This window comes from Loxodonta africana, chromosome 11, assembly GCF_030014295.1.
Source record: "Loxodonta africana isolate mLoxAfr1 chromosome 11, mLoxAfr1.hap2, whole genome shotgun sequence".
Classification (NCBI taxonomy): Eukaryota; Metazoa; Chordata; class Mammalia; order Proboscidea; family Elephantidae; genus Loxodonta; species Loxodonta africana.
In genome coordinates, this window is record NC_087352.1 from 8,421,839 (window position 1) to 8,449,341 (window position 27,503).

General features: G+C 46.7%; 1 protein-coding gene and 1 pseudogene across 2 annotated transcripts; both read right to left on the reverse strand.

Annotated features, from left to right (window-relative positions):
* Positions 1-9,725: 9,725 nt before the first annotated feature.
* On the reverse strand, positions 9,726-23,684 carry LOC111747594 (carcinoembryonic antigen-related cell adhesion molecule 21-like). Of its 2 annotated transcripts, XM_023543101.2 has the most exons (5): positions 23,182-23,672; positions 21,890-22,246; positions 15,285-15,563; positions 13,017-13,146; positions 9,726-11,135 (listed from the first exon to the last, which is right to left on the reverse strand). In XM_023543101.2, exons 1-5 carry the CDS (start codon positions 23,390-23,392, stop codon positions 11,117-11,119), a joined length of 996 nt encoding a protein of 331 aa, XP_023398869.1. In that variant the 5' UTR covers positions 23,393-23,672; the 3' UTR covers positions 9,726-11,116. The 2 variants fall into 2 exon arrangements, with proteins under 2 accessions (XP_023398869.1, XP_023398868.1); XM_023543100.2 differs by lacking the exon at positions 9,726-11,135 and having other exon boundaries at positions 11,143-13,146; positions 23,182-23,684.
* On the reverse strand, positions 15,583-21,006 carry LOC135232723 (carcinoembryonic antigen-related cell adhesion molecule 1-like; annotated as a pseudogene).
* Positions 23,685-27,503: the final 3,819 nt, after the last annotated feature.

Consider the following 27,503-nt stretch of genomic DNA (forward strand, 5'->3'; position numbering starts at 1 on the left):
GTTGTTATCATGTGCTGTTGAGTTGGTTCTGACTCCTAGCAACCCTATCTACAACAGAGAGAAACACTGCCCCGTCCCGCACCATCCCTATGATCATTGTTATGCTTGAGCTCATTGTTACAGCCACCGTGTCAGTCCTTCTTGTTGAAGGTCTTCCTCTTTGGTGCTGGCCCTGTACTTTACCAAGCATGATTTCCTTCTCCAGGGCCTGATCTCTCCTGATAACATGTCCAAAGTATGTTAGATAGTCTCTTCATCCTTGCTTCTAAGGAGCATTCAGGTTGTACTTCTTTCAAGACAGATTTGTTTGTTCTTTTGGCAATCCATGGTATATTCAATATTCTTCTCCAACACCACAATTCAAAGGCGTCAGTTCTTCTTCAGTCTTCCTTATTCGTTGTCCAGCGCATGCATACGAGCCGATTGAAAACACCATGGTTTGGGTCAGTTGCATCCTACTCCTCAAGGTGACATCTTTGCTTTTCAACACTTCAAAGAGGTCTTTTCAGCAGATTTGCCCAATGCAATGTGTCTTTTGATTTCCTGACTACTGCGTCCCAGGGTGTTGATTGTGGATCCAAGTAAAATGAGATCCTTAATAACATCAGTCTTTTCTCTGTTTATCAAGATGTTGCTTATTGGTCCAGTTGTGAGGATTTTTGTTTTCTTTATGTTGCGGTGTAATCCATACTGAAGGCTGTAGGCGTCGATCTTCATCAGCAAGTCCTTCAAGTCCTCTTCACTTTCAGCAAGCAAAGTTGTGTCATATACAAAATGTAGGTTTTTAATGAGGCTTCCTCCAATCCCGATGGCCCGTTCATCTTCATATAGTCCAGTTTCCCGGATTATTTGCTCAGCATAGAGATTGAATAGGTATGGTGAGAATAGGTATGATGCACGCCTTTCCTGACTTTAAACCATGGAGTATCCCCTTGTTCTGTTTGAACGACTACCTCTTGATCTATACACTGGTTCCTCATGAGCACAATTAAGTGTTCTGGAATTCCCGTTCTTCACAATGTTATCTATAATTTGTTATGATAACAGTTGAATGCCTTAGCATAGTCAATAAAACACAGGTAAACATCTTTCTGGTATTCTCTGCTTTCAGCCAGGATCCATCTGACATCAGCAACGATATCCCTGGTTCCACGTCCTATTCCAAATCTGGCTTGAATTTCTGGCAATTCCCTGTTGATATACTACTGCAGCCGCTTTTGAGTGATCATCAGCAAAATTTTGCTTGATATTATTCAATAATTTCCACATTCGGTCAGATTATCTTCATTGGGAATAGGCATAAATATGGATCTCTTCCATTTGATTGTCCAAGTAGCTGTCTTCCAAATTTTTTGGCATAGGTGAGCGAGCACTTGCAGCACTGCCTCCATTTGTTGAAACATTTCAGTTGGTATTCCATCAATTCCTGGAGCCCTGTTTTTCGCCAATGCCTTCAGTGCAGCTTGGAATTCTTCTTTCAGTGCCATTGGTTCCTTTTCGTATGTTACCTCCTGAAATGGTCGAATGTTGACCAATTCTTTTTTGTATGGTAACTCTGTGTATTTCTTCCATCTTCTTTTGATGCTTCCTGCATCATTTAATATTTTCTCCTTAGTATTATTCAGTATTGCAACTCGAGGCTTGAATTTTTTATTCAGTTCTTTCAGCTTGAGAAATGCTGAGCATGTTCTTCCCCTTTGGTTTTCTATCTCCAGGTCTTTTCTCAAGTCATCATAGTTGTTTACTTTGTCTCCTCAGGCCACCCTTTGAAATCTTCTCTTCAGCTCTTTTACTTCATCATGTTTTCCTTTTGCTTTAGCTACTTGACATTCAAGAGTAAGTTTCACAGTCTCTTCTGACTTCCATTTAGGTCTTTTCTTTCTCTCCTGTCTTTTTAATGACCTCTTGCTTTCTCCATGTATGATATCCTTGATGTCATTCCACAACTCATCTGGTCTTCGGTCATCAGTGTTCAATGTGTCAAATCTATCTTTGAGATGGTCTCTAAATTCAGGTGGGATATGCTCAAGGTCAAACTTTGGCTCTCGTGGACTTGCTCTAATTTCCTTCAGTTTCAACTTGAACTTGTATATGAGTAATTGATGGTCTTATCTGCAGTTGGCCCCTGTCCTTTTTCAGACTGATGTTGAGTTTTTCCATTGTCTTTTCCCATAGATATAGTCGATTTGATTCCTGTGTATTCCATCTGGCCAGGTCCAGGTATATAGTTGCTGTTTATGTTGGTAAAAAAAGGTATTTGCAATGAAGAAGTCATTGGTCCAGCATCATTTCTATCACCAAAGCCATATTTTCCAACTACTGATCACTCTTCTTTATTTCCAGCTTTTGCATTCCAATCACCAGTTATTATCAGTGTATCCTAATTGCATGTTCGATCAATTTCAGACTGCAGAAGTTGGTAAAAATCTTCAATTTCTTCATCTTTGGCCTTAGCGGTTGGTGCAAAAATTTGAGTAATAGTTGTATTAACTGGTCTTCCTTGTAGGCTTATGAATATTATCCTATCACTGACAGCATTGTACTTCAGGATAGATCTTGAAATGTTCTTTTTGACAGTGAATGTGTAGCCATTCCTCTTCAAGTTGTCATTCCCGGCATAGTAGACCATATGATTAATCTGATTCAAAATGGCCAATACCAGTTCGTTTCAGCTCACTAATACCTAGGATTTCAATGTTTCTGTGTTCCATTTCATTTTTGATGATTTCCAATTTTCCTAGATTCATACATCATACATTCCAGGTTCTGATGATTAATGGATGTTTGCAGCTATTTCTTCTCATTTTGAGTTTTGTCACATCAGCAAATGAAGGTCCCGAAAGCTTGACTCCATCCACGTCATTAAGGTAGACTCTACTTTGAGAAGGCACTTCTTTCCCAGTTGCATTTTGAGTGCTTTCCAACCTGAGGGGCTCATCTTCCAGCACTATATCAGACAATGTTCCCCCGCTATTCATAAGGTTTTCACTGGCTAATTCTTTACATAAGTAGACTTCCGGGTCCTTCTTCCTAGCTTGTCTTAGTCTCGAAGCTCAGCTGAAACCTGTCAACGATCGGCGACCCTGCTGGTATTTGAATACTGGTGGCATAGCTCTGACATTACAGCACAAGCCCCCATGATATGACAAACTGAAAGATGCATGGGGTTTTTATTTACATGCGAGCAAAACTATTGTAGTGCATTGGAAGTCAGGATAGTGGCTACTCTTGGGTGGGAAATGACTGGTAGGGTTTTTTGGGGGATGGGTGTTGCTTACATGGGCGTGTTCATTTCATGAAAGTTCATACATTGTGAAGGTATACTTATGTTTTAAGTACTTTTTAGTATATATGTGCACTCTGTTAAATGATAAAAATGAGAAAAACTGTAAAATTATTATAAAGAAACTGGGACCTCAGAATGTCCTTTAGGATGGGAATTATCCTTTTGGCAGTAAGAGCAGGGTCAGATGGAAGGTAGAGGAGGGAGAATTATCTAGGGCCTTCTTTGTGCTGGACATTGTGCTGGGTTCTTGACATAGGTTGTTTAATTCCTTCAATTTCCCTTTAAGAAAGGCAGAAAACTTAGTTTACAGGTGACAAAGCTGAGAGTCAAAGAGGTTAAGTTACTTGTCCAAACTCACAGAGCTACTAAGAGTCATAGCCAGGATTCAACACACAGGGTGGGGATAATTCCAAAATCCAACTTCTTGCTATGTGGTAGACTCATGGGAGTAATTAACCAACACTTCTTTGTTGCTACACTGAGAAACTTTGACCCAAACTTGATCTCACATTCCTGCCTTCAAGATTAACTCATTCTAGCGTTTTTGCTTAGGTGGCATTGAGTTCATGTTAATGGTAGTGCAATGATTTGGAAAAGGATAAGGAGAATGGTTTTACAACTTGAAGAATGTAATCAGTGCCACCGAATTGCACATGTGCAAATTGTTGAGTTGGTGTATGTATTGAGTATATTTTCTGCACACACACACACACACACACACACGCAGAAGAACTCGTTTCATACAGCGATATTTCTACGAGAAAATGAATCAGTGAAAATGGCTATGTTTACCACATTAGGTGAGTTGTCAGCTTGGCCCTGGCCTGGGGAAGCAAAAGAAGAGTTTCAAATCCATGAAAATGCAGAGCTGACTTATAACCTTAGAATCGTGTGTTCCTAGGCTGTTGTGATTTCTACCTGAAGGAGGGGACAGGTCGTGGCAATGGTAAGCAATGGGGGTGGCCCATGATCAGTTAAGGAATTTTACTTCTCCCAGAGTCTGTGGTCCAGAAGAATCAGTGCCAGAGAGGGGCAGAAATAGAGCCACAGGAGGCCTCAGTCCACTTCTGAAGATTTCTACCCGTTCACAGGCCTTGATTTTTCCAAGATGCATTCTGAGGAACAGGATTCAGAGTCAAGGAGAGACAGTGAGACCTGCAGTACCCAGAGCACCCACAAGGCAGGGAAAAGCCTCAATGTCATGGGTTGAATTACTATGTCCCCTCAAAATGTGTGTATCAATTTGCCTGGGCCATGTTTCCCAGTACTGTGTGGTTGTTCTCCATTTTGTGCTTATAATTTTATGTTAAAGAGGATTAGAGTAGGATTGTAACATGCTTAGCAAGGTCACATCCCTGATCCAATGTAAAGGGAGTTTCCCTGGGGTGTGGTCCGCACCACTTTTTATCTTACAAGAGATAAAAGGAAAGGGGAGCAAGCAGAGAGTTGGGGACCTCATATCACCAAGAAAGCAGTGTTGGGAGCAGAGCCTGTCCTTTGGACTCAGGGTCCCTGAGTGGAGAAGCTCCTAGTCAGGGGGAAGATTGTTGAGAAGGCCGACAAGGAGAGAAAGCCTTCCCCTGGAGTTGATGCCCTGAATTTGGACTTTTAGCCTACTTTACCGTAAGGAAATAAATTTCTCTTTGTTAAAGCCATCCACTTGTGGTATTTCTGTTAGGGCAGCACTAGATGACGCAGACACTCACCAAGGGAGAATGCCCACATCCATAATAGAGGCAGGAGGGGAAGGAGTAAGGATGAGGGAATGGCTCCTGGAAACATGCCCATTTTACACAGGTCTGTTTGGCCTAGGGAGAGCAAGCATCACTTCTGAGGCTGTGTCTCAGGGAAAATGTTATGTGTTGAATTGTGTCCCGCAGAAATATGTGTTGTAAATCCTAGCCTCCATGCCTGTGGTTATAATCCCATTTGAAAAAGGGTTGTCTTTGTTATATTAATGAGGCAGTATTAGTGTAGGGTGTATCTTGAGTCAGTCTTTTTTGAGATTAAACAAATGAGAAGAGCAAAGATGCGGGAAGAGAGATGCCAAACAACATGAAGATCGCCCAGGAACAGAAACTGAAAGAGGCAAAGACCTTCCTCCAGAGCCTGCAGAGAGAGAAAGCCTTCCCCTGGAGCTGATACCCTGAATTTTGATTTCTAGCAGTGGTTAAGATCTTGGCTGCTATGGAAATGTCGGAAGCTCGAGTACACCAGCTGTTCCTTGGAAACCCTATGAGGCAGTTCCACTCTGCCCTATAGGGTCGCTGTGAGTTGGTATCAACTCGATGGCAATAGGTTTTTTTCTTTTTTTTTGGTGAAACTGAGAGAATAAATTTCTGTTTGTTAAATCAACCCACCTGTGACATTACAGTAACAGCAGCCTCTGGACTGCTAGCCTCCTAAACTGTGAGAAAATAAACTTCTGTTTGTTAGGGCCACCCAATTGTGGTATTTGTGATAATTTTATCTAGATAACTAAGACAGAATTTGTTACCGAGAAGAGGTGGTGCTGCTCTAACCAAACCAATAGAAACTATAGAGTCTATTCTGACTCACAGTTGTCCTATAGGACGGAGAAGAACTGCCCCAGAAGGTTTGATTCCAAGGCTGTAAATCTTTATGGAAGTTGATTGCAACATCTTCCTCTTGGGGAACAGCTGGTGGGTTCGAACCACCGGCCTTTCAGTTAGCAGCCGAGAGCTTTAACCACTATGCCACCAGGGCTCCCATTGCTGGTCTAACAAATACCTAAAAATTGGCAGTGGTTTTGGAATTAGTTAATGTTTAGAGGCTGGAAGGGTTTTAAGGCACCCAAAGCCTAGGTAGATTATTGGTAGAATTATGGATGTGAAAGGCAGTTGCGGTGAGGGCTCAGAAGGAAGTCAGGAGAGCTATAGAGAAAGCCTCAGTCATCTTAGAGAATACATGTGGCCCCAGAATGTCGCTGGAAATGTGAATGACAAATATGCTTCCGGTGAGGCTTTAAGAGAAAATAACGAACATGTGGTTGAACAATGGAGGAAAGGTGATGCTTTTTATGCAGTGGCAAGGGACTTGTCTGCATTATGTCCAAGTGTCTGGTGGAAGGTAGGACCTGTAAGTGATGAACTTGGGTATCTGTCTGATCAGATTTCTAAGCAAAATCTTAAAGAGGCTGCATGGTTTCTCCTTGCCGCCTATACTAAAACGTGAGAGGAAAGACAAAGACTTAAAAATGAACTGTTAGAGTGTGATGGATCTCTTTTGTATGGCCTTTCTCTCCATGATCTTGTACCTGCCACCCAAGTGATTGGGTACAACTGTGCAAATAAGGTAATTATGGCCCATCAAAGGGATGGGTCAGTTTTACCATCCAGCTAAGCTTAAAATGAGCCATCCCAGCAATGGGAGAGAGAGGATCTCACTACCACCAAGGAAGAAGAGCCAAGAATGAAATGTATCCTCTGGACCTGGGATCCCTGCACTGAGAAGCTCCTGGAACTAAGGGACTCAGAGAGACAGAGAGAGAGGGAGGGAGGGAGGGAGAGGGTTAACACTGAATACGGTAAGAAGCGTTGGCAGAGAAACAGTGGCAAGAGATACTGGCAGGAAAGACTGGCAGAAGACAGTGCAGTGGGCTTCCCAGCTCATGGAGTGAAAAAGCTGAGTGCCTTTGGATAAGAAATTTGCTGGAGAAGTAGCGTACCTCCAGGCACTTGGAGCTAGGTTTGCAACCCAAAGAGCTGGAGCTGAGTGCCTTAGGGCTGAGGCTTACTGGGGAAGTGGGGTGCCTCAGAGCACCTCTTCAGCAGAGCTTAAGGAACACCCTTGCGGGACTGGATGTTAAAGGGAGCTGGCAAGTAGACAGTATGCTTGCTTATGGTGACCACCTGGGTCCACTGAATGTGTGGAAGTGGAGTAAGTGCAGCAAAATAGATGGACCGAGCTTGGACATGTTCCACTGGAGCCTATTGACCTAGCCTATGGGTACTCGGAATGAGTCAGAGGAAGGGCTAACTTCAGAAATTAAGGCAGTTGTGTGGACTCCCGAGTTTAGGGATGGAGCCCACTGATGTAGCCCAAGGGGGCTGGAGATGAGAGAGGGATAATGGGCTACCTACTGCGACCCAACCCAACTTGGATAGCTTGGGATAAGCTGACCAGAACCTGACTGAACGCAGAGAAAGATGTTTGACAATGAGAGCTCACATAGATTGCTGCAGTTTGATGGCTTGCCCTGGACTGGACTTTGCTTATGGATGCAGATGCTCACAGCTGCAACGGGAACAGCAGATTCTTCAAAACCAAGGAACATGCTTGTGTCCTCAGAGTACTGATTTGATAGGGATGGGCAGTTTAAGCATTTGGTATCTAAAATGGGGGGCGATAAAGGCATGAAGTGGCTGGCTTACACGCTTTCGTGGGTGTGTTTACACTCTAAATGAGGGGGACAAGAGAGGATACCCACTGAATAGATTCCTCTTTTTCTGATGGGTCTGGGGAAGAGGGTGGGGGAAGATGCTGATGGGATGATATGATTCAGTTGTGAGTGTTTATTGTTAACAGGATTAATTGTGATTGTAAAAACTGTAGTTGTAGAAGTTATAAGTGTGAAAGAGCGGACTAAGGAGGAGGCACTGCTGGACTCGAGTATAGTGTTCAAAACTAAAGTCCCTAAAAGTTTTGCTATGCTGACACCTCTTGAGGCTCAGAGCAAGGGAATAATTATCTCTCAGTTAAATTTTATCGGACACCAAACAAACAAACAAACGAACAAACAAACAAACAAACAAGTGTTGCCGTCGAGTTGATTTAGACTCATAGTGACCTTATAGGACAGAGTAGAACTCCCCCATAGGGTTTCCAAGGAGTGCCTGGTGCATTTGAACTGCCAACCTTTTGGTTAGTAGCCATAGCTCTTAACCACTACTCCACCAGGGTTTCCTGTCAGGCGCCAGCAAGGGTGAAACTGAGATGACTTTTGGAGAACCTGACCAGATCAGATGGACACCTGCAGCAGACCTGAAAGGCTAGTACCTGGGTAACCTCACCTTGAGAATTCTTTGACCTACTGAAGAACTAATTGTTCATGACTGTTTTGGACTGGCAAAATAATTGAAAGGGGGAACATATCCTCCAAGTATGAAAGAACCATTGCTAGAAAAGCCAGGGGGCGGCTTGCATTGCAGTGGATACTTTTATGTGGCCTCTTTCCCCATGGTTTTGTAACTCCCACCCAAGTGATGCTGACAGTTCAAATCCGCCAGGCGCTCCTTGGAAACTCTATGGGGCAGTTCTACTCTGTCCTATAGGGCCGCTATGAGTCAGAATTGACTCAATGGCAGTGGGTTTTTTACCCAAGTGATTGGGCCAAAAAAAAAAAAAAAAAAAAAAAAAAACCCAAACCACTGCCATCGAGTTGATTTTGACTCATAGTGACCCTATAGGATAGAGTAGAACTGCCCCATAGAGTTTCCAAGGAGAGCCTGGCAGATTTGAACTGCTGACCTCTTGATTAGCAGCTGTAGCACTTAACCACTATGCCACCACGATTTCCAGTGATTGGGCAGGACTGTGCAAATGAGGGAATTGTGGCCCACCAAAGGGATTGGTCAGTTTTGCCATCCCGATTAGCTGTCCCAGTTTAGCCATCCCAGAGGTAGGAGAGAGAGGATCTCACTACCCTCAAGGAAGAAGAGTGAAGAATGGAACACCTCCTTTGGGCCTGAGTTCCCTGCACTGAGAAACTCCTGGAACCAGAGGACAGAGAGAGAGAGAGAGTGGTATCACTGGGAATGATGAGAAGCGATGGCAGAGAAATGGCTGCAGGAGAGACTGGTAGGCGAGACTGGCATAAGATGGCACACTGGCTTCTCAGCCAATGGAATAAGAAAGCTAGCGCCTTTGGGCAGGAGGGAAACCCTGGTGGCGTAGTGGTTAAGTGCTATGGCTGCTAACCAAGAGGTCGGCAGTTCGAATCCGCCAGGCACTCCTTGGAAACTCTATGGAGCAGTTCTACTCTGTCCTTTAGGGTCGCTATGAGTTGGAATAGACTCGACGGCAGTGGGTTTGGTTTGGTGGGTTTTGGGCAGGAGACTAGCTGGAAGAGTACATGGAGCTAGGTTTGTCAACCTACAGAGCTAGGGCTGAGTGCATTTGGGCCAAAGCTTACTGGCCTACTGGCATGCGTGCCTCAGGGCTCATATAGGTAGAGCTAAAAGACTTTTGCAACACTTGCCTGACCAGGGCATAGGCTGAGGGACCAGCGTGTCTGTGAGCATAGCTGAGAAGAGGCTGTCCTAATGGAAGAACTGTATCTTGAGCATTCCTCAATCTGAATTGTAACCTGTTAATTCCCTAATAAGCCCCATAATCCTGAGTATGGGCTGTTCATCCTGCGTGGCCATTTCAACGAATTACTGAACCAAGCAGAGAAATAGAGAGTGCCACAGGAGGGATGGTTAGAGTTAGAATTGGTAAAGATGGTGCAGAGAGGAGGTATATCTGACCTCTGCCTCATAGGAAGCGGACTTGGGCTGTTGATCTTGATTCTCTTTTCCGTTGTCATGTTAGAGGAGGTCAGATGCTGTCCCCATGCCATTTTTACAGTTGGCATCAGAAATGGGATTTGTTCCAAAGACTCCAAACTCGTGGAAGTGTCAGACTTTGTAAAACACAGAATGGAAAGGGCTTGGAAGGTGAAACTTTTTAATCTTAGATGGTTACTTTGGTTGATGCTACCTGTAATGTCTGAAAGGAAAGTTATGCTGCAACTGAGGGGAGAAAAGCTGCTTCTAGAGCATGTGAAGCAGGACCTTCTAGGTTTCAAGTGGTCCGGCCATGTTCTCCTGGATCTCAAAGAGTGGGGCTACAGCCTTATTGGTTTCAAAGAGTCTAATGTTGGCCAACTCATTTCCGGAGTGTGGTGCTGCTGTTAAGGTGTGCCAGGGGGACTGGATCCCTGCACAAAGCTGAGGCGGGTGGGGCTGCCATGTCCAAGGGGCAGAAGAATGGGCTTTTGGGGATGAGGGGTTGAGATCTCCACTTAGATGAACTAGGAGAATGGGGCTGCCCAAAGCCGAGGGAACAGAGTTGCCATCCTAAAGGGCCTTGAAGGTGGAGCTGAAATCCAGGGCCGAGGAGCCTTCACCCGTCATCCAGAGGGCATGGACCATTGCTCAGAAGGTCTCAGGCAACAGAGGGTTATTTTCAAGCCTTGAGAGCTAACATAAATTTTTCTGCTGGGTTTTGGACTTGCTTGATGCAGGTTATCTCCCTTCTTTCCTCTTGATTTCTCCCATTTGTAATGGAAATATCTACCTTGTGCCTGTTTCACCATTGTACTTTGGAAACAGATAACATATATTCCAGATTTCACAGGTTCACAGATGAAGGGGAATTTTGCCCCAGGATGGAATATGCCTAAAATGTCACCCATATTGTTACCAATTGCCAATCTGACACAACGGGTCCTTGTCTTTTCCCGAGTAAGAATATAAATGAATGACAAACTTTATCTTCAGCAAGCTTTATTTTGCTTGAGTCAAGCAAAAGGAGTCAGCAGGGATCTGTCTCTCCAAAAGACTGACTCAAAAAAGGAAGCAAGGCTAGGGCTTGTATGGGTTCAGTGAGGACAACAGAGTAATGAATATTTAGTGGGCTTCTTTCAAGGGGCGGTTACTTCTCAGAATGGTGGTACATGTTAATTAGGTTGCACGGCATCTGGAACCCAAGATGGAACCCTGTGGTATTCAAGATGGAGTCCTCTCGGCAGCTCTTGGCATCACTTATTATGGGATATAGCATAAGCGCACTGATCTTTGACACTACATCACCATCCTCGGAGGGCTAAGGAAGTTTAAACAGCCTGTAAAGGGGGAAGGGATTAGAAAAACACTAAAAAATAAAAAGAAGGAGGTAGCAATTCACGGGTTGTTTCAGTCTTATTTCCTGTTGACAAGGTGTGGTTCCTGTTTACCCAACTTTTAGATAGTAATCTTTTAACAGCTCTTTGTTCCGCCAGCACAGTTAGCCCTATCTGTCTCAATATTTGATTTAGATAATTCTGAAGATGAGATTTTGGACTTGGAGTGGATTTACGACTTTTGGGATGATGTGATGGGGTGACTCTGTTTTGTATGTCGCAATGACATGAAATTTTGGGGGCAAAATTGTGGAATGTTATGGGTTGAATTGTGTCTCCCCAAAATATGTGTTGAATGAGTTGTCTTTGTTATATTAACGAGGCAGGATTAGTGTAGGGTATATCTTTAGTCAATCTCTTTTCACATATTGAAGAGCTTAAACACACAAGCAAGCAAGTAGAGATGGGGAAAGAGAAATGACAGGCCACAGGAAGATCGCCCTGAAGCAGAAGCTCAAAGACACAAGGACCTATACCCAGGGCCTGCAGAGAGAGAGCTAACAGCCTGAATTCAGACTTCTAGCCTCCTAAACTGTGAGAAAATAGATTTCTGTTTGTTAAAGCCACCCACATGTGGTATTTGTGGTAATTCTGTCTAGATAACTAAGACAGGAACCTTCTGAGGTGAGGAAGGGTGTGAATACCTATGCTAGCTTACCGTTGAGAAACAAAGATTCCTCTGTAAAAATTCAGAAGACAGGGAGTGGTTTGGGAATCCAGGATTCTCTGCTAGGGCAGGGCATGTGGTGGATCTCACCAGCTGTCACTGGGTGAGTGGCTTTCCTTACTGTGGTTGGATGCTGAGTGTTTGTGCTCTATTTGATCAAGCTGTTTGTGCTCTGTTTGATCACGCTAATAGCTTGCCCTAAATAAATATCACACACTGTGTCTGCTATTCCCAAGCATAGGAATGCTGCTCTTTGAATTAGGAAGGACACTTTCAGCAGATAACTCCTCAATGTTCATTTACTCCATGTTTTTTTTTGGTACTACCTTTTCTTTAGGGGCTTGTTTTTTTCAGTCTTACCACTATCCCTTGTAGTATTGACTCCTTTCCATTTGCTAAATGTGCATTTTTTTGTTGTTGTTGTTGGTATGTGTCATTGAGTTGATTTTTGACTCATAGCAACCCGATCTGACAGAGTAGAGCTGCCCCATAGGGTTTTCTAGGCTGTAATCTTTATGGGAGCAGATTGCCAGGTCCCTCTCCTGTGGAGAAACTTGGTGGGCTCTAACCACTAACCTTTCAGTTAGCAGCCTAGAGCTTTACCAAGGCTTCTTAGATGTGCACATTTAGGTCCATTCTTTATCAACTGCTTCTGAGCCTACTTCTACCCCAGACCTTTCCCCTTTTGTTTTCCCAAGGAGTAGATACTGTTTTTTTCCTCAATTTATTTATTATCAAGATGTCTTTTAGTTGTGTCTGCTTTCTCTTAGGTTCAGTTCCTGTACTATCCCTCCCTCCTCTGCTACTGTGGTCACCAGATCACCTGGCTCACTTTCTCTTGCTGTTGCTTTCATTTTCTCATTTTTTTTCCCTTTTGAACCCTGGCTTCCCTGACTGGGGAATAGAAGAACATAACTGGGCATTTCCCTCTAAATGCAGATGGGGATGGGAATATCCATGTCCAAGAGACAATGGGATACAGGGAGATGAAGACCAGGGAGGCAGAGACCCGCAGGCATTAGTGCTGAGAAGCAGGAGTTTAGGAAGGAGGAAAAGGAGGCCCAGGCCCAGAGGCAGAGGTGGAGAAGAGTCCTTTCCCTTTCCTAAGCATGGCGGCCAGCCTTTGAGGAAGCAGAACATGAGGAAAGGCATCATACCCGGCAGTGTTTCTGATACACAGAAAGTACACCAGGGCTACTACCACAGCCACCACAGCCACTGCTCCAACCACGATGCCAGCAATGGCTCCTCCTGAGAGGCCAGAACTTTCTGGAGCAGAATCATAATCTGTTGTGGGAAGAAAAAGGAAAGAAAGTAAATTATTTTACCGTGGGGGTGCTCTGGGAAACAACTCTCAACTTGAATGGTCTCTACTCATTCCATCAAGGAATAGTTTTCATAGAAGGTCACTGTGAGGCAGTTGGCAGACTGTATCCTTGCAATTTTTTCTCTCTCACTCTGTTTCTAGGTTAGTGATCCATTTTGTCTCAATTCCATCCTGGCCTTTCTGCACTCAGATATTTTTGAGGCTTTGAAAACTTGAGAAAGGCTGATGGCTATTTTAGTGTTATTAGAACTTCCCTCTTGACTTTCCACCTTTTCGTGGTTATATCTTGTTCTCAGTTGCCTGGGTATGGCAGCCATGAATAAGTACCTCTCAGATCTCCTGTGGTGAGTTTTTAACTGGTTAAAGAGGTAGGCTAATATGCTCTGAATATACCACCTGTTTGTGCAGAGACCATGCTTCCCACAGGCTGCAGCAGGGGTGTTAAGCAGACCTGTTTTTGGGAGACAGTTTCTTCTGATAGGTGACTGGCTCGAGGACTCCCCATAGGCCCTGTGGAAATGCCCTTAGAACCACACTGCAACCTAAAACTTCCTTCCCTGCCTTTCTCCTTCCCAGGGATCAGATTGGGACTCTCCCAGGCTCCTCCCACTCCTGCCCCATTTCCCTCACTGGCATTTTCCCTGATAAAGATCTTGCTTGTCTAATGGCACGAAAACTCACACACCACACTTAAATTTTGCACTTAACTCTTTTTTTATTTTTTGCTTTTATCTTTTTATTTCCTTTAATAGTGTTTTTCTTTAATTAAATTTCCAAAGTTGATATTAAATGTGTGATAGTTAATCTGACTACAAGGGGCGCCATTCTTGTCACTATAATTTCCACATATTTTAATTTAGACTTTGTGTTAATACATTTTAAATTATAGATTTTTTTTTTTTTTTTTTTTTTACTCTTTAAAAGAATCAGTAATTATAGAATAAAGGGACTGGTGCAGAAGGGCCATTCAAAAAATATTTTTAAATGCTTTATTCAAGAAAGCCTTTCTAGATTTTTTTAGCAGATGCTTTCAAAACCAAATATCACTCCCATTGATTTTCCCAGGTCTTCAGGCATTATCAGAAATGGCACAGATGGTTAAGTGTTAGGCTACTAACCTGAAGGCTGGCCACCTTGGAAGAAAGGCCTGGCATCTACTTCTGATAGAGTGCACTTAACTTTCAATCCCTTTTTTTCCCTCCTGTGTTTAGTCAATAATCATGCCCCAGTGGGTTTCTCTGTGATGCATTTTTTCCCCCATATATAATACCTTTTCCATCTGTTTCTACTTTTTTCTACTGCAACCATTTGGGGCTTAGCACTCACCAGTCAATCCAAGGCTGACTGTTAATGCTAGGTAATGTTTGGAGCCTTGGTGGTGCAGTGGTTAAGAGCTCATCTGCTAACCAAAAGGTTGGCAGTTCAAATCCACCAGCCACTCCTTGGAAACCGTATGGGGGAGTTCTACTCTGTCGTATAGGGTCCCTATGAGTTGGAATTGATTTGATGACAACAGGTTTATGTGTCAGGCCCTGTGCTGAATACATATATCTCATTTGATCCTTACAGTCATCCTGTCACACAGACATTATTCCCATTTTATAGATGAAAAAAACTGAGGCTTAGAGTGGTGAAAAAACTTACCCAAAGTCTTATGGCTAATAAGAGGTGGATCTGGGATTTGACTCCAGGACGACCTGACTTAAAGCTTAACGATAATAGCAGTAATAATAACAGCTAACATTTGTGGAACATTTTCTATTTGTGTGGCACTTTGCTAAGGGTTTAGTTGATTATTGCATTAAACCTTTAAAACAATCTTGTGAAGCAGGCGAACTTACTGCAACCTTCAGCTGAGGAACCTGAGGCTCAGGACATTAAGAACCTTGTGCCAGTTTGCACAGTGGATATCAGCCCTGGAATATGACACTTAAAAACATCTTTGTTTTAGAGACTGAGCTCTTGACCACTTTACCATTATTTACTGTAATTGTCTCTTAACTGATATTCTGCCCCTGTGACATTGATCCGTTCTGTATACCATTGGTAGAGTTAATCTATCCAAAGAAGATGTAGGAGTGGATGAGGGGTCACTCACATGTCACGGTCAGGTTGAGGGGATCACTTTTGTTGGAACTGACTGGGTTGTAGACCTCACATTGATACTCCCCAGTATCCTCCCTCCTGACGGGGTCTATGGTGAGGGAGCTGTTGTCCTGGGACAGCGTCGTCCTCTCCGTGAGCGGCAGGATCTGCCCTTTGAAGATCCATCTGATAGAGATTTCAGCATGGCTGGTGAGGCAGGTCAGGGTCACAGGGCCCTCATTTTCTGTGACTGTGGTGTTGCTGGCTTGGATGGAAGGCTTTGTCACTGACTCTGTGGAGAAACAGAGGAGGTGACTGTGGGAGGGCCTGGTGCTGGGGCTACTCTTCTTCCTATGATATCTCTGCCAGCTTACAGGTCCCACGGTGAGCTCTGAAAGGTGACCCAGAAGGTGGTCCTGACCCTCTGCAGAGGTTATGTGTCTGTCCAGATGTTGATCTATAAGGACACGGTGGCCTATCCCCTCACTAAGAAATAGGTGCAGCCCCCTGACTCTCTGAAGTATCTGCATATCTGCACTGCGACCTCTTCCCAGACCACATGTCCATCCACATTGTCATCAGGTGGAATTTTTCTTCTCTAGGCATTCGTGTGACCCTTCCCTAGGGCCTCTTGCGACTTTGTAAGAAATCAGGTCCCTCTCTAGTAGACAATTTTTTGTGTAGGGGATGGCAGGCTGCCAGTCCTGTCTATCTTTGGGACAGGGTAGCTTCACATACAGAAGGGAGGTGTTTCCTTTTTATTAAATAATATATTAGGAAGTAAGCACAGCCTAGTGCAGTCATCACTATCGTAGAAACTAGAGAGTTTTCAACCTAAAGGATTTCTCAATCTGAGAAACCTTGTGCTTCCAGTCTGTGGATTGACTATCAGGTGAAGGAAGCCTTAAAAGAAAGTGGTTATGGTTTTAAAAAAGGCTAGTACTCTTAGCCCTCTCCGTAAACTATAGTGACACCTGTGAGAGCTGAAACTCTACAGGACTGCTTTGCTTTTCTAGGTCTCAGCAGTTTCCTGCCTTTGACAGATGCAGTCTTACTGCTTTTCAATCAGTCTCCATTAGTGGAAAATATTTGAGGTTTCCTGAGCTGACAGGTTTCTGCCTTACACAGGTTACTGCTTTTGCAGGTTTTACTGAACATACTTTTGGGTCTACTGCTTCCCTCTGATGAAGAGACTTCATGGGTAAATCAACTAGTTTTCCAGGTATGATTCATGAGGCATTGTTCTCCTTTGTGCATCATCTGTGCCGGTGTTGCACAGCATATATAGCTGTGACTTTAGAGCCACATCATAGGCTTAGACATCTCTGCCCTGAAGCTGGCACTTTCCCCATGTCCCTGCAGACTGATCTGGTGTGGCACTGGTATTGATGGGCAACACTGTTTTAGCAAGATTAGGAGACAGCACATTTGAACCTGTTCCACACTCCTCAGTCTGACAACAGATGGTGTCAGAGCAGGGCTGGTGCACGGGTTTGTGGGGGACAGAGCAGAGAGGCAGAGCTCCATGCTGCCATCACCCCACTGGAGGTTGTTTCATCCTCTCATTTGGGAAAACATAAGAGCCTGTTCAAAGTCTTATGTGTTCTTTATAGCACATGGAGTCAATGAAAGAAAACAGATGAAAGCAAGTGACAAGTTAGTGACAGAGAGAACACTTGACCTTGAAGACTCTTGTTTCCTCTCCCACTCTGAAGCCCCCTGTCATTCCATGGGGCTTTCTGAGGCTGAGAGAGCCCCCTCCCTACATTCCAGGCTGGATCCAACATCTGCCCTGAGAAATAAGAAGAGCAAGAGGACGGAAGAGTTTCCAGGAATGTAATCAGAGGGCTCAGGGACAGATTTTGGGATTTGTGTGCTCCCAGGGGACACAGTTTGGAAAATAAATTCTTTAAGGATTTTTTCAGAAAACCAGACTGACCTCCACCCCAGAGCTCAGTCCTGAAGTTCCAGGAGTCATTTACCAGAGACTGTGATAGTCTTGACCATGGCTCTATTAAAGCCAGTGGCATTGTTTATGGACATGGCGGGTATAGTTTCCACTATCCCTCACAGAGATGTTGGGGATAAAGAGCCCTTGTGTGGATTGCAAATAATTCTCATTGACAAGCCAAGAGTACTGTGCAGGTGGGTTGGAGGTCGCATTGCAGGAGAGAGTGAGGTTGGCCCCGGTGGGTAATACCAGTATGAGGGGGAAATGGTGGGGGTGTCCGGGCCATCTGGAGCAAACAGAAGAAAACCATTTTGTGATGTAACCGGAGGGAAGAGGAAGCTCCTGGTCTGACAAGGGCCACAGCATCCCTGTGAGGCTTGTTTTAAAAAGTCCCGCACAATAACCCCCTGACTTCTCTGAGCCTGATCTGAGACCATCAGCCAGTTTCTCCCACCCCAGGCGCTGACCCCGAGCATCTCAATACAGGAGCAGCTCCTCCCCTCCTTGTCTGGTGGCAGGGCTAGACCAACCCAGATTTACCTGGGAAAGGAAGTCATGGCCAGCCTGGGTGTCCAGGGCCTGAGGGTTAGTGAACTTGGATCTGAGAGGACTGATATGGCCTGGCTCTGACAGTGTGGATTTGGGGCGGCAGCCTGTGCCATGTGGGAAAAAAATTACTCACAGAGAACATTCAGGATGAATGGGTCGCTACAGCAGGCATTCACTGGGTTCCAGGTTCTACACTCACAGGGTCCTGTGTCATTCCTTATGACATTGTATATAGTGAGAGTCCTGTTGTCCTAGGACAGCTCCAGCCTGTCACTGTCTGGGAGGCTCTGATTGTTTATCAACCACAGGTAGGTTGTGTCACATGTTAATGTTACAGAGTCTTGGTCCTCCACGGGGTTGGAGCTGTTGCTGGTGATGAAGTGTGTAGGTAACTCTGCTGTCAGATAACAGAGAGAAGATTACCCCATTTAGTGTCTTTGATTCCTGCAAAAGCATCTTGCAATCAGAATTGGCATTGCATAGCTCTCAGTCAACCTGGGGTCTTCAAAATGTAAAGCAGGTCTTTGTATGACAAGAAAAATACCTGACAGTTGCAGTGTTCAGAGAATATAAGACCTACCTGCCTTATTCTATCTCTGGGAAAAAGCCCAGACTTTCTCAAATGTTAATGAAGTAGCAGTGTTTGTTCATGGAGAGTCACAGTCTGGGGATCAGAGATCACCCGGGGCCTCTCCTGGGCTCTTCTCTGACCAGCTGACTGCCTGACCGACCTCAGTTTCCTCACCTGGAACTTGTGCTTGCTGAGGTCCCTCCAGCTGTACAGTTCTACATCGCCCAGATCAGGTGTGTCTTCTCCGAAACACAACTTTTTGTTCAAAGATATCCTAGATGTGGGTAATGATGGGACTTCTAATTGTTCTTAAACCTGAGGATATGGGACAACCTGTCCTGGAGACTAGGTGTCATGAGCAGAAATTACACTCAAGGAGACCAGGAGCAAGCCCAGTCGTCAGGCTGTGGGGCCACAAGATGCGGGGCAGCTCTTTCTGGTGTTTGATGGTGACTGATGAGATACTATGGCCCCATAAAGGACAGAGCCGAGTCCAAGGAATGATCTAGAAAAGAGTGAGGGAACAGGCAGTAGCTGACTGGGTTAGGAAGTAGAACCATGTTCTCTCCTTGGTCTTTAGTGTCCTTCCTCCCGTGGCTAAGGGCAGGTGAGGACCATGTTTTTCTTTCCTGAAATGCATGTGGATGGTTCCAAATGCAGAGGGATTACTGGTGGCAAGTAGTGGGAGCACGAACTTGCTGAAGATCTAGCTCTCAGGGACCATTCGTGTTTAGTGGGTCTGGTATAAATTCGATGAAATGTTTAAATTTCTTCCGTATGTGAAAATTATTATTAATGGTTTAAAGATCTGAGGCCAATTGTCTGAAGGAATATTTCTCTAGTGAACACTAGAACATCATAGGCCAAGCTCTGAAGTGCAGCAAGGATCACGGTATGGTCAAAGGAAGATGCTGAAGCCTGTTTGAAACCAGAGACTTCCTGGGTGGGGAGAGAGAATTGATCCTGCTAAGGGGACAGAATTGATCAGAGGGAATTCTGAGGTGTCTCAGTACAAAAGGAGGGAAACGTCACATTAGTAGAAATTGTATGTCATATTAGTTGCTTTAGAAAATAGGTCCCTGTCACTGATTCCTCACGGAGAGCTGGGCATGATGGGGAGGCGTCCCAGCAGAGGCCTGTAGAATGCTTCCTTTCTTTTCTTTAGACCTCATGAGTGATGCCATCAAAACAACTACAAAACAACAACAAAAAAAACAATAAAAACCACTAGAGTTTAATGAAACTGACTAGCTGATTGCCTGACCAACCTCGGTTTCCTCATGTGGAACCTGCCTTTGCTGAGGTCCCTCCAGCTGCACAATTCTTCATTGCCCAGCCCAGTTGTATTTTCTCTGAGATCTCCCTTTTTAAGGATATTCTGGAGACGGTTACGAGTGGGACTTTTCATTGTCCTTAAACCTCAGAAGATGGGGCAGCCTGGCCTGGGGACAGGGTGTCATGAGCAGAATAACACCCAGGGGGAGACCAGGAGCAAGCCTGGTTGTCAGCCACAGTGATAGTAACTGAAGCGACAGTGGCTCATGCATCTCCCATCTGAGGACCCCACCTCATGACCATGGTGTTGTGATGAGGAAGACATGTGCCTGTGGAATTGAGAGTAAACTTAGTCAACAACACATGGTCTGGAAGCTCCACCCTGAAGAAAGTTCTCAGAACCACTGTGGGAACTGTGAGCATCACACCAAAGACAAGGACATGAGCCATGAGTACAACGTGCCTCTATGCTTTGGGGACTGCAGACCTATTCCCTCTGCCTTTCACTCCTGGTTGGATTAGTGCAGAGAGTGAATCAAGGAGGTGCATGTCCATCCTGCATGGCCTGTCCCACATGTTGGCGTCACTAAGGGGAAGAACCCTGGACAGGGACACAGTGGAAACTAGTTCTCCTGGGGACTTGGGTACATTGGCTGGTAGTGGAGTCTTCCCAGTGGCTGGTGCTTAGACTGATTTCTTTGTCCTTTACTGTTTCCTGGGAAGGGGAGCCTGGCCATAGCATCAGTGGAAGAGAACAGGACTGTTAGTACCTGGGAGAAGGTTAAGTGGTGGAGGAAGCTGTGTAGAGCAGGGCAGTTCCAGCTGAATTGAAGGAGGAGGAAGATGAGGGACATGGAAGGAGCAGACAGAGCCAGAAATGCCCTTGGCAGTGAGCAGTGGGGGTTCATGAGTTCACAGACCCAAAGACCCAAGGGCTCCTGTGTGACCCAGAAGCAAGACCAGCACATCTGAAACCCTCTCCGCTGAGCAGCACCAGAGTCAACATGAGACCTGACCTCCGAGGCAGCTTTAGGAGCAGGCAGCCAGAGGGAGGGACCATGGGTCGCAGCCACCTGGAGGGCCTGGGGGCCCAGGGTAGTGGAAAATCCTGGGAACCTAGAAGGTGGAGGCCTGGACATACCTGGCACTGACTGATTGTTGGTGTAGGTAATTTAGTTGTAGGGTAAAACCGGATTAATTATTCATTTGCTCTGACACCGCCTCCCCCCAACAAAATCTCTCCCTTAGAACTGGGGAGTCTACGAAGAAAGGATCTAAACGAGTGGTTGCTCTTAGTGTCTGTGCCCCTAATAAGGCCACCCGGGCTGGAGGAAAGGTCAGGGCTGTCACTGCAGACAGACCTTGGTGTGATTCTGATCTGCTGGTCATGGTCTGTGTGACCCTGATCCAGTGACTTTTTTCCTCCATGCCTCAGTTTCTCCTCAGTAAAATCAGAGATAGGATAAGGGGTATCTGGCTTGCAAGGTTGTCTGTGAATTAACCTTAAATATTCACAATTATCTGACCTAAAGCTGGGTACAGAGGCGCTGCCCCCCAGATAAATGGCGTCTATAATTGTTTGTCTCAAGGAGACGGCACTCTTAGGTTGAAAAGGAGCTGCCTGTAGCATCTTCTTTCCTTTTCCTTCCTCCTGGAGATGCTGACCTCCTATGGGGTCTTCTAAGCTCCCCGGGGCAGTCAGCTAATGGCCTGGGGCCCATGGCCATCTGTGGTCTCGAAATTGAGTCTCAAGGGAGGGACTCAGCTGTCCAGGATAGCTCTTGGGGCTGAGCCCTGGCTTGTCACCAGCTCCAAGTGCTCCGGGACTCGGGCAATCAGTAAATTGTTCCTCTCTATCAGACCTGTCGTGGAGGCCAAGATGCAACCCTGGCTACAGGCTCCTCAGGGTCTGGAGGCCTGGGACAGGGACTTCCTGGTGCTGATCTGCTCTGTGAGGATCCCAGGGCCCCCTCAGGCCAGGATCTGACCTCTAGGCTGTTTTCCAGAACCATGTTCACAGGAAGGAGCCCGGTGGGATGGACTGAGTGATCTCCCCCTGCTGAGTTACTCCCCATCTGAGTCTCCTTCACTCTGCTGTGAATGTCTGCAGGGTCTGGATTCGGGAAGGGAATTCTGATCTAAATGCGCAAAACCTATGTATGGAATGCAGAGGGGGGTATGGGCACTGCAAAGGGTCCAGGCCTGTCAATCTTGATCTTTAAAGTAGAATTAACCGCACCCCACGCCCAGATGTCAGAGAGGAGTTACTTACGGTATACGCGGATCTGCCCAGCTATCTGAGTGACACCAAGTATGGTTGATATTTGCAGTGTGTAGACTCCTGTGTGGTTCAGGGTGACATTCTGGAACAGCAGCGACCCGTTGTGGTATATTGTCTCTCGACCAGTGTAGGCAGGCCCTGAATCATTTACTTGAGCTTGTGGTGTATATGATACAATTCTATTGTTGTTTCCTGCACTTTTCCCTTTGTACCAGATGTAGATGAAAATGTTTTCTGGTGGGTTTTGAAGAAGTAGAAGAACATCATTTCCTTCGGCAGCATTGAGTGGCACCGATTCAATGGTGGGTTGGGCTGGGATGGATGGGCTCCAGAAGATTAAAAGTGAGACTGGGAGGGAATGAGAGAAATCAATAGGGATTTTGGACAATTGTATTGGGATGGAATGTTGAGGCCCATGAGTCTGAGCAGGTCTCTTTCAGCCCTTGGACCTGGGGTGTGTGTGCTTCCCAAGTCAGCATTATTTCTGAGCCTTGGAACCTGTTATTTCCTCCTTTTCTAATACTCTTCCCCAGGTGTCTTTATGGTTCACTCACTCACTTACTGCCCTCAGGTACCTACTCCCACTTGGTGGAGTCCTTGGGGGCTGCCTTCCCTGATACCTCATCTATAGACCCACTTTCTTCACTTTTTGACCTTTCCCCACTCTCTGTCCTCCATGGCACTTAGGAACCTCTGATACCCCGTGCAGGTCTATTTGCTTGTCTGTCTCTCTCTTCCCTAGATGTGAGCTCCACGCGGGCAGACACTCGTCTTGTTGTGTGTTGTACCCCTAGTGCCTAGACAGGTCTGCGACTATCTGGGGGAACGGATCAGTGAAGGTTCCTAGGGCCCCTCCAAGTCCTGGTGTTTATTTGTCCATTTCTGAGATTGGTAGGTATTTCAGAATTTATTGTTTGCCCCAAGCCCATTGCTTTGGAGTTGATTCTGACTGATAGTGGCCCTGTGGGACAGAACAGAACTGCCCCACAGGGTTTCCAAGGAGCACTTGGTGGATTCCAAATTCTCTGAACTCTTTGTTAGCAGCTCAGCTCTTACCCACTGTGCTAAGAGATAATTAATTTGGAAAACATGTAGCAATTGTGGTTTTACTCCCCGTTACCATTTCCTGTTCAATGACACTTCCTGTTTCTGGGCCCTCCTGCCCCTTCTGTGTTCCCTCCATAGGAGTCCCACAGGTAGCTGTCACCCCCCAGACCCTTGTCCTCCAGGAGATCCCAACTAGTCTCTGCCCCCCATCCTCCCAGGGAATCCTCCCCTCTCACCAGTGAGCAGGGACCCCTGCCAATGGACACGCCCTCTGCGGGGAGATGCTGAGGGAGGCTCCATGGATCTCTGCTGCCTGCTCTTTGCTCCCTCTGTGGGGAAGAACTCTGGCTCCAGAAATACAAATGCTGCTGCCTCAGATGTGTCTGCTCTGCTGTCCTTCCTCCCTCTGCGCGGAGCCTCCTCCTGGGCGGAGCTTCCCCAGGTCATGTGGGGGGATTCTCCCCTAGATAGCCGCTCTCCTCCCCTCCACTTTCATTCCTGTTTTTTTTTAAGTGCCCTTCTTTCTTTTTCCTGTCTGTCCACATTTAGGTTCCCTGGAAACTGCTGCTGCCTCTTGATTTCTCAGCCTTTCCCCTACCCCACCCTGATTGTTGGGGTAGGGACAACGCTAGGGACCTCAGCCTCCAAGGCTGGGCATTTCCCAGAGCTCTGGGTCAGGGTGCACAGTCAGCTCTCCCCTGCAGTTCTCTTTAATCCCATTTGGCTTTTCTCTTTAGAGCAGGAGCTTGGGGAACTCTTGTCACCGGGGATGTCACCTGGCTGTGCATCAGAATCACCTGTTGGACTTTATAAAGCAGCCAGTGTCCAGGTGATGCCATAGAAATGCTGCTTTAGCAGCTGCCCAGGTAATGCTGATGCCCATGCAGGCTGAGAGCCAGCGATCTGTGTGGTGGGGCGGGCTTCTCACCTTCTCCCATGCATATGTAGAGTCTGAAAAAAAAAGTAAGAGTCTGAGGACCCTGTTAAATGCAGATTCTGACTCAGTGGGTGCGAGGTGGGCCTGAGAGTGCATCTACCAGGCTCTTAGGTGGTGCTGATCCTTCTGGCCTGTGGACCGACCACACTTGGAATACCCAGGCTGTCAGGGACCTCTGTTCCTGAGAATGACCCGCCCACATCCGCATTGGCCTCTGTCATTTCCTGGTCTTGGATCTGTGAGCAGCAGACAAGGAACCACTGGGGTCCCCTAACCCAGGGATGATTTCCCATGTGACACAGAAACCTGCTGGACACCCAGGGCTTTCCAGTGTTCTGAGCTGTACTAATCTGTTGCCGACAAGTCAATTCCAACTCATAGTGACCATATAGGACAGAGTAGAACTGCCCCATATGGTTTCCAAGGATTTGATCTGCTGACCTGTTGGTTATCAGCCAGGCTCTTAAATGCTGGGCCACCAGGCTCCTCAACTGCACTAGGAAGATTGGATTTACTTCCTGTCAGAAGGTCAGAGATGGCTGAAAGTGTCAAGCTGGGTGATGATGGGTGAGAGGGACCAACCTTCTCTCTCTGGTGTCACCAACATGGCCTCTGCTTCCAGGGACAGAGACATAGGATGTGGGTGTCCAGGAGGGAGTTACAGTTCCTAGGGAGCAAAGGGGGAGCTTTCCTGGTTGTCCTGAGGAGAGGGGACTGGTGGTGGGATGTCAGGGGTCTGTGGGCTCCGTGTCCTTAGGGAAATGTTTCAGGGACACCCTCTCTCTCTGGGGTCTGTGTGGCTGAGCGGTGGCTTACAGCCCATCTGTGTAGCCTCTGTCCTCTGCTTAGTTGACTTTCCTGTGGACACCTTGTCTTTCCCCATGAGTGTGCCCAAGCAGGGAGTGAGTGGCTGCACAGGAACCCCACAGGTCCCCAGAGCCCAAGGAAGGAGGAGCAGGACAGAGCTGACACCTAGGAAGGACCCAGAAAGGTCTGTCAGAGCAAAGGCTGGAAATGAGGCTCCATCTCCACCTCAGCCAAAAGCCAGGTTCATTCCTCAGGGGAAACAATTTGTTTTCTGTGTTATGTTGCCCTCTGGAGGGCTCAAGGAGAACTGCGGCCAATGTCTCATACCAGGGATGGTGTCCAGGCTCCAAAGGGTGTGACCTGGCACAGAGATGTCCTCTGACCTCCTGGCTGCAGGTCAGCCCCGGATCCTGTTCACTGTGGGTCTCCAGCTTCCCTGAATCCACCCAAGTGCAGGTGAGCCCAGGGAGAGGATGTGAGTTTTCCGAGGACCCCTGGTTCCAGTGTCAGGCGGATGATCCTCCCAGGCAGATGTGCTGCCTAGGAGGAGCTCTCTGACCCCAAGGTTTAAAAGGAAGGGCCCGGTGAGCAGTCTGAGGCTGCGTGAGCGGGCAGTGGCCTGGCATGCTGGTCCCCCGCTGCCCCATGTTTCCCTCCATCCCAGCACTGGGGCATTGCATCAAGGTCATCTGTGTCCTTGTCTGTTGTCCACTAGAGTCCTCCTCACAGGGCCTAGGCATTGGTGCGGCTCCGTCCTGAGACTCAGGGATCTGTGAGGTTCTTGGTAGGGGAGTGAGACCCCGTTGGGCCCTCAGCCCCTTTGAGGTAGAAGCAAAGGCCAGTTGTGTGCTATCCTGTTGCCATTCAGCTTGGTGACCTCCTCATCTCCAGGACCCCTTGGGGCTGGTGAGACAGTTCAGGGGACCAGAGGCAGGTCTCCCCAACGAGCAGTGTTCCTCAGGGCTGGGGAGTCCCACACTGACTGTTTTGTGGTCAAGCTGGGGCTCAGTCCTCCCTGGTGGTACCTCTCTGGGATCTCGGGTCTAGAGTTTTGTTCCAGGTCAGGTCTCTCTGTAAGAAGAGGAAGCACGGAGGTTCCTATCCCAGGCCCTCCTGGGTGACTTGATGTCACTCACAAGCTAGAGATCGGGGTGTGTGGTCAGTTATCTGGAAACTAATCAGATCTGACCTCTCACTGTTTGGGGGGCCCTGTCCTCCCCCTGACACTATGAGAGGTGAAGGCCCATGTCCCTGGGACAGCATGGGGCACTTGCTGGCTTCCTCCCATGTGGACACCAGTGCCCTGTGTCTACACAGATTGTGCACCACCATCAGGAGTCAGCAGGTGAGGTGATGTGTGGTTTGTCCTCCTCCATTTACCCAGTATTTATTGAGAGTCTGTTAGGTGTCAGATACTGGGCTAGGCTCTGGGATTCCACAGTGTACAAGACAGATGTGTTTGGAACTAATGAGGTAATTATAACGGAGACACAGGTATGAAGGGCAAGTATCTGGAGTATCTGTGCTGGTCTGGGGATCACAGAGAGCTCCCCTGGGATGTGATCTTCTGGCTGAGCCCTGAGCATGAGTGGAGGTTATTAAGTGAAGGGATGAGGGGGTGGAGGGGTGGAGCCTGGTGCAGAAGGAAAGGCCTTCAGGTGGGAGAATGTGGCTGCATGGAGGAGCTGACAGTCTAGTGTGTGGGGAGATCAAGAGTGAGCAGGACTGTGGACTAAGGGGACACTGGTGAGGCTCAGACCTTGCTGGGCTGTGGACGATGCTGAGGGGGGTCAGCAGCCATATTTGCGGGGGGAGGGTGTGCGGGACTCCAGCCTAGGTCGTAGCTCTGCCGCCCTCTGGTGGACAGTTAGAAAAGTGCAGAAGGAAAAGTTACACTAAGTATATATAAGTAGTTTTTTAAAATTCGCATAACATACAATTAACTATTTCAAATAACCTGTGAAGCTCTTATTTAATATCATCCTTTAATCATTTTGGTCTCTCCTGTCCTCCTTCCTGTGTCCTCTGTATGGTGCATTCCTGGAGAGCACGGACTGTCCCCTGTCAGTCAGAGGTCTGCACACAGTAGGTGCTCGCTCACTCAGTGAGTGTCAGGCAGACACAGCTTCAGTCTGTCCCCTCCAGCAAGGTACATCCTTTTCTGCGAGCTGGTGCCTTCCTTCCACAAGGATGTTGACAGAATCACAAAGGCTGGTCTCAGAGGAGACTCAGTGAAGGAAAAGCGGCTGGGGGGAGGCCTGGGCTCTGAGTTCTGAGGGCCTGGGAGGTCTTCTGGTTCTTATAAGATGGTTTTACCTGTTGTGTTTAAAGCCACACAGGAAAACACATTTGTTTTAAAAGACTGCAATTATAAACCTGTATAAAATGACCTGTGTCAGGTCCTGCCCCAGTTCCATTTCCAGGACATAACCACTTTTGCATTGCCCATGCTGCATTGGGAAAATCTTCTGCAAAAGACCTCTTCAGAGTGTTAAAAAGCAAAGATGTTACCTTGAGGACTAAGGTACGGCTGACCCAAATCGTGGTGTTTTCAGTCACCTCACATGCGTGTGAAAGCTGGACAATGAATAAGGAAGACTGACGAAGAATTGGCACCTTTGAATTACAGTGTTGGCGAAGAATATCGAATAAACCGTGGACTGCCGGAATAATGAACAAGTCTGTGTGCTTGTCACTGGACTCAGAAGACAGCAGGACAGACACTGTCCTGCCTTCCAAGAGCTCACAGGTCAGGGAGGGCTCTGAAAAATGGATCCTGGTCAGAGGGTGTGCACATTATCATGAGGTAAACAT